Below are 10,926 nucleotides of genomic sequence, written 5' to 3'. Positions count from 1 at the left end.
ATAGTCTCCTGGTACTTTTCCCTTTGGTTTACTTTTTGTCTTCATTTTGCTCCTTTTGAAAGTAGTAGGGGTTGGAAGGGGACAGGAAACAATTAGAGGTTTATACAATTTCTTAAATATCATCTATCAAGATTAAATAAATAAAACAAGTGGGAATTCTTTCCTTTACATATTTATGCGTTTATGTAATTACCTATGCACAAAATGAGGAAAACCAAAATAGGACAATATTTTTCCTCAGTTCAATTCCTATTTCAAAAGTGACCACTAGTCAGGGGAATTGCATTTGAAATTAATAAGAATGAAAAGTTCTGTTATTTTACGTCTTCACGTTTTATTCTGTGTTGAGTGATTAATAAACTTTTTCTTTTTGGGGGCGGGTGGGGTGCATGGTCCAGGAATCAAAGATTAATAAACTTTTAAAAGAAAAAAGAAGAAAACAAATACCTAAAAAACAAAACATAGGTAGTCTCAGAAAAAAATAAAGTTAAATAGAAAATAAAGACCTGAATCCGACAGGCAATAAGGAAAAGACGAGCTGCATGGGTATTGTGGGCGTTTTTCAAGTGTTCATAATTATTCTAAGGCTTCTAGACCTTTTTTGAGAATATAATATGCCTATTAATTTTATATATTTGTTTTTCAAAATTTGGTGGAAAAGCTTTCCCACCAAGACACCAGCTGAGACCTCATTGAAAACGCTGGTGCCTTCGCATGCCGTTGCCAAGTGGAGGCAGCACCCGGCAGCACAGGGCAGCGCCCCACAGCACAGGGCAGCACCCCGCAGCACAGGGCAGTACCCCACAGCACAGGGCAGCGCCCTGCAGCACAGGGTAGCACCCCGCAGCACAGGGCAACACCGGGCAGCAGAGGACAGTGGCCCGCGGCACAGGGCAGCACCGGGCAGCAAAGGACAGCGCCGGGCAGCAGAGGGCAGCACCGGGCAGCAGAGGGCAGTGCCCCGCAGCAGAGGGCAGCACCCAGCAGCACTGGGCAGCGCCCTGCAGTAGAGGGCAGCACCGGGCAGCAGAGGGCAGCGCCCCACAGCAGAGGGCAGTGCCCCACAGCAGAGGGCAGTGCCCCGCAGCAGAGGGCAGCGCCCTGCAACACAGGGCAGCGCCCCGCAGCACAGGACAGGGCCCGGCAGCAGAGAGCAGAGCCCTGCCAGGGCCCCCGCGGCAGTGCTGGCTCCGAGGCTGGAGAAAGCGCAGGCCCTGCAGCCTCTGGGGCGGTCAGGGAGGCTTACAAGGCGTGGGCTCCCTGCCAGGGTGAAGAGATCCTCGAGTTCATCCTTTACACGACAGGCTTGGAAAAATGCCCCAAATGTCATTCAGCAGGCCAAGAAGGCAATTCAAAATGAGGCAGAAAAAAGAAACTTCCCCACGATCGAATCAACACTAATTCCAAAGGCCATGGTGGTGAGCCATGAAATACGGGAAAGGGAAGCACCCCCAGAGCACCCAGGGCCTGGGGACACGCTCTCAGGCCAGCCGCTGCGGGCTGTGGCTCCCCCTGTGTGCCCTCGCAGGCCTCTCTCCCCTCACCTACAGATGAGTGGCCCTTTGCAGATGCTGTCCCTGAACTGGCACACTTTCTTGTGTCCTTCTTTCACTGCAGCTTATGCCTCAGAGGTTTAGCCCCTCTTTTTTGAAGTGAGTGGTGCAGCTGTTTTTCTACAAGTTTAGTTTCCCAATATCGATTCTTCCCCTCCTAGGTAGCAGTAGAATGTTTATGTAGACACATGGCCACCCGGCTGACGGCATTTCCCAGACCTCCTTCACCTGCAACCATCTAACTAAAGGCCGATAAGAAGGGAGTAGGAGGGGTTTCCACAATTCTCAGGGTGTGCCTTAAAGAGAAGGAAAGAGCCATCTGCTCCCCTCTTTTCCCCTTTCTGTTGGCTAGAATGGAAATGTGATGGGGGGAGCTAGAGCAGCCCTGTTGGACCATGAGGAAAGGTTCAGGTGGGGGTAACAGCTCCGAGCTGACTGTCCTGGGTGGTCAGCCTGTGTGAGAATGCACAGAAAAGACATAATTCTTGCCTTCAGCTCTCTTGTGCGTTTATACACAGAGATGCGTGTAGGTGTGTGAACAGATGCATTATATACAGGGATGCATTTTATTGACAAAAGCCTGGAAGATCCTGACTTACCTGCTCCTATGAAGACCCAATTCTGACATGGGCAGACAGCTGATTTCCCAAACCTGGCAGAATAATGTTGGAAATGAGTGAAGACAAGGACTAGAGGCAGACACATTGCTGGAGCCTGACACACAGAGAGTCCAGGAAGAGATAACTACAAGCCTGGCAGTGAGAGAAGATATGGGGAAAATTTATGAAAAGAAGACGTGAGAACTGTGAAAGAGCAGCCAGAGCTATTTAATACAGACGCAACAGCCCCTCTGATTTCAGTGGCTGCCGACAGGCCCACACATGGCAGTGCCAGGAAGTCATCCCTGGGGAAAGACGATGTCTAGTGGGTTGTGCTTGTGAAGAAATCAAGTGTGCAGAGCTCTTTAGAAACATTTTATTCATTATGACTGAAATGCATGAGCTTCCTTTATCTGAAATTTCAAAGTATGCACAGTAGCTCATTTCCCAGCTGTGCCAAATGAGATGTGTATGTGCCAGTTTTCGAACATAAACCTTATCCTCAGAGATCCTACCGGTGGCTTTATGTGGTCATATCTAAAGAAGCGTGTGAACAGTGCCCCCTTGGCTGAGATGTACGCGAGGCAGCCAGCAGATGTGCAAGGGTGGCGGGCGCCCATCGTCCCAAGCCCAATCAATGGCCTCTCTGGGCATTCAGCCTACTTCACATACAGAAAACAGTTTTATTTTGCAAAGCCAGAACCATGCTTTAAAAAAAAACAGACTTTGAATAGTAAGACATAATTTTGAATCTTGTAGGGCGAGGTAGACAAAGCTCACAAAAACATTACACAGTTTCGAATGCCATTGGTCAGGCTTACACACGTATGTCAGTATTTTTGCGATTAGTGGCAGTACTTTTCCAAGACGTGTTTGTACTTTTACGTGTCAGTGTTCTCCCACTTGTGTTCTTGCATCTACATAGCATGTTAAAAACTTTAGTTCTGTGAACTTTCTGCCAAGTTGGAGAGGTGTTAAAACTAACAGACTTTGAGTAAAACCATTTTAAAATTCATAGCAGAGGCCAACATCATTGTAGCTGTACTTGAGCTGATCCGAAACTCCTAATAACCAGAAATCCTCAGCCGCACAGGGACCTTCAGCCTGCAAGCGAAATGAATCGAACGTTCTCTATGCCGCCCCAGCAAAGTTGTGTTCGTTTTGTTTTTTTGAAGTATTTCATTTAAAAAGTTTTAAAACACTGAACACTTTAAACTGCACTATATACATCCCGCTTTATTTATGATTCATTAAACAAATATTTATTAAGTCCCTTCTGTATGCCGATGACTCTGCCAGAAATGCAGCTATGAATACTACAACTACAGGCCCCATCTTTGTAGAAATTTCTGCCTACAGACTTGTATGGGAGAGTTGCCACTTGCAGATAATAGTATGTCCATCTTTAGTAGGAAATATCAGCATATTTATATTTTTCTGATGCCCCATTATAGTCTGAACAGCCTTTATCCATAGTAACAATTGTAACTAATATTTATTCAGTCATCTTTTCAGCCCTCCAACACAACTTTTCCAGTTTATGAATTCTTAATTCTTCCAATCTCAAGTGCACACAAAAGGGAAATGAGATTAAAAACTTAAGCCAAATTTGCTGCTTATTAGCATGTTGATGGGTAAATTGTTTAACTTTTTGCCTAAAATGAGTTACGTGGGGGGTTTATTTATTGTTGCTTCTGTTTGGATGTTGCAGACCATATTATTTTGTGCTATGGCTGGAGGCAATTGTGGTCTCTGGCTGCTTCATGAATAATTATGCAAATTTTCAAATCTGAGTAATTCACTTTCGTCGGCATTTCCTGTGCTGTGAGGCAGGCCAGAGCAACACAGCATCTGTGCAGGTCAGCCTGGGGGTGGCCCATGTAACAGCCTCCCGGACCCCCACCGCACAGAGATTGACACCATCCACAGCACAGCACGTCTCCGAGCTGCTGAAAAGACCCCTTTGTCGCGGTATTTGATGTCCCCATTTCCCACGTGTCTGGCCACAGACTGTTTCCCCTGCGCATCTGCTGGCGCGTTGCCGCCCCATCCCGGCCGCGTTCTCTACATGGTGAAGGATGACGGGTTCTCGTTGTCCACCGTCTCGCTGGTCTGCCGGGAGGTGAAGGTCTCTGAGTACATCCTGGAGCAGGAGAAGCCGGCGGATGTGGACTTTCGTCTCACGCACCACAGATCCTTCATGATCTTCAGGAAGTAGTTCCTGAACTTCTCCCCGATAAACGCGTACAGCACTGGGTTGAGGCAGCAGTGCAGGAAGGCCAGGACCTCGGTGACGGTTTTGGTGTAGCCCATCAGTTTTTCGGTACGGCAGGCCCGGTCCATCCTCCCCAGGTTGGCAGCTGTCACCACGAGCACCACGTTATGAGGGATCTGACAGATGAGAAACACGAGCACCACGGCGATAATCACACGGATGGCCTTATACCTTTTGGAGTTCTGAGCTTGCACTAAGGTTTTCACAATAAACGCGTAGCAAAACAGCATGAACACCAGCGGGATAAAGAAACCGAAAAGCAGCTGCAGCCCCAGCATCAGCAGCTTCCACTTGATGGGGTCTGACACGGCGTGGTACTTGGGTTCGCAGACGTCGCGGCCCTGCGTGTGGTACTTCTGATAGAACGTGAAGGTCGAGCTGGAGATGGCAAGCGACACCACCCACACCAGCAGGCAGATTGCCTTACGGTGGACCAGAGTCCGGGACCTGAACCGGAACGATTTGGTGGCCTGCACGATGGCGATGTAGCGGTCCGTGGTGACGCAGGTCAGGAGCAGCATGCCGCAGTTAAAGTTCACGGAGTAGATGCCTTTGATTAATTTGCACATCGCGTTGCTAAAAGCCCACTCTTGGGTCGCATGGTTCACTGCCCAGAACGGGAGGGTGAGAACAAACAGAATGTCTGCTATGGCCATGTTCAGGAGGTAAACATCCGTCATAGACTTGGCTTTCTTATAAAATGCAAAGGTGATCACCACTAAAATATTTCCCAGGAGACCGAAGACACATATCAAAGAGTAAGCAATTGGGACAAATAACTTGGAAAAGTTTCTGACCTCCCCCAAGGAACATACGAAGGAATCATCATCCACCAAATAATCCCCATTATTGGTTGTCCCAAAATAATCTTCATTTTCATAATTAATTTTGCTGAAATTCATTGGTTCCTGGAAAGTAAATGGAAATGGAGTTAGCTGTCATGCAATTTTCAAATAGTCGCAATTAACCGAAAAAATCCTCCCGGCACCCAAAATAAGACAGATGCTTACTTCACTCATTGTGATACTTGATCTGGGTGAGGTAATGCAGGCCTGGTAGTGAGCAAAAATGGACAGGCAACCCACTGGCTCGCCGGCAGAAATTGCAGGACAGTAAAAGTGAATCTAAGAAAAAAACAAAGCAAAATATGTCATGAGTAAGACAAGCATTCTCTGAGGGTCAGCCCGGCTGGATTAACGCCAACAGGCCAGATGTGGCTGTTGGCTGTAACTTGCCTGCTCCAGGGTGTAAAGGACAGTGATAGCAGTAAGACCCCATGCTGATCTGCACAAAATCTTCATGCAAAATTCAATTTAGTTACATTCAATGAGAGCCTACTGAACCAAACCTATGACCGCAAAGACAGGTTTAAAGCGATTGTAATGCATGGCACTAGTCTTTAAGCAGTTTCCAATTATAGTCCAGTGATTTGCAACCAGATGGACATCAGACTCACCATAGAATTTCCTGCAGTTCGGATGTGAGGACTCCCCTGAACATACCCTGAGTAAGGATCTCTGGCCGGGAAAGGGCATCAGCAGCTATGCACATTTATTTACAACGACACATCCAGGCGATGTGATGGTGGCTCAGTGGCAGAGTTCTCACCTGCCATGCCGGAGACCCGGATTCAATTCCTGGTGCCTGCCCATGCCAAAAAAACAAAAGAAAACACCTCATCCCAGCCCAACTCACATTGACATCACCCATCTCGTGGGGCAGAAATTCAAGGTGGAGGAAAGAAAAAAAAAGTCTGGCACAGTTAAGAAAGTCTTCACGGAGGAGGGGCTCCTGAGCTGGGCCTTTGGAGAATGGGGGCAAATGAAGGAAGGGACAATCTCCTGCTCAGGCCGAAAAGCAAGAATGGACACCACGTGTTTGTGGATCCATCACGTGACCAGCTGGACCAAATCAACTTTATCTCTACCAAAGCGAGGTATGGAGTAGACCGTGTGTTGGGAATGCCAAGAGGGCTGATAAATGGGCTTGGCCTAAGGAAATGTCCCAGGAAACTAGTAAGGAACAGAGCAGAAGCCTTGGGAGAGGTTCTCCTCAGAAGGGCTTTGATCTCTGTCATTTGAAACAGACTCAAACAGGAAGAACAGAAGTTTTGCTATATTCATATGCACTTTTCTTTATTTGCCTGGTTTTGTTCTGCTTTCTTATCCCCCCAGAAAAAAAATTTGTGGCCTAAATGACCTGATATTCACATTGTGTGCTGGCTCACTGCTCACTCAGTCTCTCCTGCCCTCCTACCTGCCCTCCTACCTGCCTCCTCCCCTGTGCACCTGGCAAGGTAGAAGAAAGGAGTAAGGTGGAGGTGTGGGCCTCAGATGCCCAGGTGCGTCTTGCATAACCCATCACACCACGAGATATCAATCTTCTGCCATGGACCTAAGCCCGGACAAGGCTGAGGGTCAGCTCTGTGTTTCCACAGTTGCTGCAGGTGCACAGTTCAAGTAAGCGTGCGGAGGGTGCAGGAGAAGCATGAGGTGGAGCCCCTGTGCTGCAAATGTGGAGGAAGAGGTGAACACACCAATCCTGCTACCAAAAGAAATGCATCCATCAAAACATGTACAAGACTTCCGCTTCCAGCCAAGATGGATCAAGGTGGACCAATGCACCCTACTGCAGTAAACAACTATAAAAACATCAGAATACGAAAAATAATAGTCTTCGGACATTAGACAATAGTGAGCACATGTTTATGGCCTTGAGAGGAAGAAAAAACTGAGATGAGAAATGACATGAGTTCTGTTAGTCCAGCAGCTTACTGCTCGAAGTGGTTTCCAGTCGGCAGAGCAGGGTGGGGTTGCCCACACAGCAGGCGGTGGTCTTGTTAAGTTGAGGAGACAGAGATCAGAGTTCAAGGAGACCAAGACAGAGTAGGAGAAAAGAGAGAGCTACATACAGAGAAATTAGAAAAACTATAGATGGATTCCCTCAGGAGGAAGCTACACAAAACTAGAAAAAGAACTTCCAAAAAGGAACAGGCAGAACAATCCTCAGATTCTTCTCTGGGTTTGGAACATTTTGCTCCCACCTAACCAAATGGCAACACCTTGTAACCAGAGAGGGCATCGGGTAACACTCTCCCAAGTGGGCCACCTCAGGAGAAGCAGGGCCAAGCTAACCCTACCTCAAATGCTGCTCTGGACCTGCCATTATGAAACCTATAAGAAAACCTCGAAGGATCTATCTGATTCCAAGAAACAACCTTATTCCAGAACAATACTCAAAAATATTTAAGGAAATATAACAAAAGTGGGCCCTCACTAATGTAAAATTCACAATGTTTGGCATCCAAACAAAAATTAGCAGACATTTAAAGAAACAGGAAAATAAGTCCCATAAGGGTACACAAAGAGACAGGGAAATGACAGAGATGATAGAATTAGAGAACAAAGACGTTCAAACAGCAATTATAAAAACTCCATATGTTCAAGAAGGTAGAGATAAATATAAACAAGATGAGAGAAACGAATGATATAAAAAGACCCAAATAAAGCTTTTCTATACATGAAATATGCAGCATATATTAAATGAAAAATATACTGTTTGGGATTAACATCAGATTAGACACTGCAGAAGAAAAGGCTAGTGAATTTCATGACAGAGCAGTAGAAACAAAGAGGGAATTTTTTTTAAATGAACAGGGAATCAGTGAGCCATGGGACAATGTCAAGCAGTTAACATGTAATCAATCTGAGCCTCAGGGTCAATGAATCATGAAGCTATATGATCTTAAACATTTATGAGCCTAATAAAAATGCTCCAAGTTATAGATACCAAGAAAAAACTGATAAAACTACAAGGGGAAATATGCAAATATACCATGATAGTTAGGGATTTGAGCACTCATCTCTCAGGGGTTAAAAGAACAAGCATAAAGGAAAGATACTTAAACAACGTCATTAATCAATTTGACCTAATTAGCATGTATAAAACATTCCACCCGAAATAGCATGATGCACATCTTTAAGTGCACACAGAAAATTCACAAAATAGATCTTATTCAAGATATAACACATCTTAATAAATTCAAAAGAATTGAAATAACCCTAAGTAGGTTATCTGACCATAAAGAAATTAAACCAGAAAGCAGAAACTCACCGGAAAGTCCCCAGAGATTCAGAAGTTAAATAACACAGTAGGTATTTAAACTAATGGTTTTTCACGGTAGAAATCACAAAGGAAATTAGAAAATGCTTTGAACTGAGGAGAATGAAAACATAATATATCAAAATTTTGTGAGATGCAGCTGAAACAGTGCTTCAGGGGAAATTTGTAGAGTTAAAAGTTTTTTATATTAAGAAACAAATAGGTCTCCAATCAGTGATCGAAATTTACACTTTAAGAAACTAAAAAAATAGGGACAAATTAAACACAAGTAAGAAGAAATAGAAATAATAAAAAAAAAAAGAAAATCAATGAAACAAAAAATTGGTTCTTTAAGAATAACCAGACTGTGAAAGAAAAATAAGTATAAATTTCTAATATCAGGAATGAATGGGGAATATCATTATAGACCCTATAGGTATTAAAGGAAAAATAAGGAAAAGCTCTACAACTTCAATGAAATTGGATAAATCCCTTGAAAGATCCAAACTTCCAAAGCTCACTCAGGAAGAATTAGATAACTTGAACAGCCCGATGTCTAATCAGGAAATCAAATATATGACTAGAAACCTGCCTCAACGCAACCTGCAGCACAGCGGGATTCATCGCGCATGCTGCTGCAGGCTGAAGGAAGAAATAGCACCAAGTCAAAAGCAGGGAGCGGTCACCAGGACAGTGAAGGCCGCAGAGGGTTCACAGGAGCCGAGACTTGATGTCAGCTGGGAAGGATGGAAGAGAGATAGAGGCGGGAAGGCCAGGGCTGTGCAGGTGGCATGGGAGGGGGTGGGAGGGATGGAGGGGGAGGCGTGGGGTTGCTTTAGAGAAGTGAGGAGAGGATGCTACCAGGAAGTGGTGGCGATTCTCGTCGTTACTGTGAGGTCAGACAGCATGTCAGGCCTGGGAGGAGAAACAGTGGCCAACACAGGCCCCTGAGTGAGACACTGGGGGCATGCTACATGGAGATTAGTTTGCTAAAGGTGTGAGTGACAGCCACAGATAGAAGTTTGTGAAGGATGGCGCAGCATGCCGGGCACCGAGTTCCTAGCTGGATCCCCATATTATTTCTTAATTGCACTATGCTATATAATGTTTTCTGAATTCTAACTTATGTTGAAATGTCTCCTAAATGGGCACTGAGTTATACAATGAAGCACAAAACGCAAACTCTAGCCTCAAGAAGCTGACGGCAAACAGTACGAACAAAAACAGGGGTGTGCAATGAAGACGTGAAGAGATCAGCATCGGCAGAGGCTCTGCCGTGGATTCTCATTTAAAGAGGGTTTTGGGAACTCAAACCCTGGTGGAAGCACATTGCCGGCAGAGACTCTGGGAGTTTGGTCTAAATGCTGCCCTGCTCAAGAGTCAGGACTTTAATTTCTTTTAATTTAGTTGTATTCCAGATTAGATTGTAAGCCTTTTAATGACAGAAAGTCACATTAGACCAAAATTTATAAATTCGCTGTCTCTTAGCTGAGTGTTGTGTCCTATGCATACACTCAATGACGATGCTGGACGATGGCACGTGTGCGTGCACTGCTGTGGCTGCAGGTGAAGCATCCTGGAGGAAAGGATTGCTACAGGCTTTACCATCTGCCCATCGCTCACAGCAATTGGAAATGATTCAGCCTTCCCCAAACCAAGTGTTTCACCACAAAACACGTGTGAATGGTTTTAAAGGAAATCATGTCAGTGACAGATTGGCATCTGTGTCACCACAACACCTGAAGAGCCATGCAAACATTTTGCTCAAATAAATGACATCTTGAACAGCAATTATCAGCTCTCTGGAGAAACAAATTATGTGTTTTATGTTAGGAAAATGTTGATGATAAGGGAACTAAGAAGTTTAAAAATAAGTATTTCTGTACCTTCGTCAATGATCTGAGAGTAAAAACTACTAATTGCTATCTACCAGTGGCAGATGAGAGAAAATGGATTATAATCTTCTGTCCACTTCACTGGTCAACCAACAAATCTATGATACTAAGGCTACTTAAAACAAGGTGCCTTGCTCACGTCATTTTTAAGGCCCATCATTTTCTTTCTCATCCCTTAAACCCATCATGGGCCATACCAAACCAGAGCTTACCATGGTGTCATCACTCTTAAAATGTAATTTACTTACCTTTGGAATTTAAATGTTTCCCTGCTGGGTGTTTCTCAAGCAGGTAGGTATACAAATAATTCTATACAGTGAATTGGTATGAAAAGTATCTGTGCCACAGACTATTCAAAATTGCCTTTTAGAGGAAGAATTTCAAGTGCTCTGAAGGGGAATCACTTGACACACTTAAGCAGTATTGTTTTATTCGATTTGGCTTTACAATTAACAACCCTTTTCTAATATTTGGTTGTGCTGAGTCCAGTGTCAGCGCCATCC

The 10,926-nt window shown here is 44.8% G+C and overlaps 1 protein-coding gene across 3 annotated transcripts in view; it reads right to left on the bottom strand.

Moving 5' to 3' along the window:
* Positions 1 to 2,815: 2,815 nt before the first annotated feature.
* CCR6 (C-C motif chemokine receptor 6) overlaps positions 2,816 to 10,926 on the bottom strand; it is a 45,315-nt gene continuing 37,204 nt past the window's right edge. For all 3 annotated transcript variants that reach the window (XM_077119521.1, XM_077119519.1, XM_077119520.1), the window contains exons 2-3: positions 5,438 to 5,551; positions 2,816 to 5,335 (exon numbers count right to left, since the gene is read on the bottom strand). In XM_077119521.1, coding sequence (XP_076975636.1) covers positions 4,217 to 5,335; positions 5,438 to 5,446 — 1,128 coding nt within the window. In that variant the 5' untranslated portion in view covers positions 5,447 to 5,551 and the 3' untranslated portion in view covers positions 2,816 to 4,216. The remainder of the gene's footprint in view (positions 5,336 to 5,437; positions 5,552 to 10,926) is intronic.

The sequence above is a fragment of the Tamandua tetradactyla genome, chromosome 11 (assembly GCF_023851605.1).
Source record: "Tamandua tetradactyla isolate mTamTet1 chromosome 11, mTamTet1.pri, whole genome shotgun sequence".
In the NCBI taxonomy this organism is placed as follows: domain Eukaryota; kingdom Metazoa; phylum Chordata; class Mammalia; order Pilosa; family Myrmecophagidae; genus Tamandua; species Tamandua tetradactyla.
Note: the sequence above shows the minus strand (reverse complement) of the source record. Positions and strands in the feature narration are given on the sequence as shown.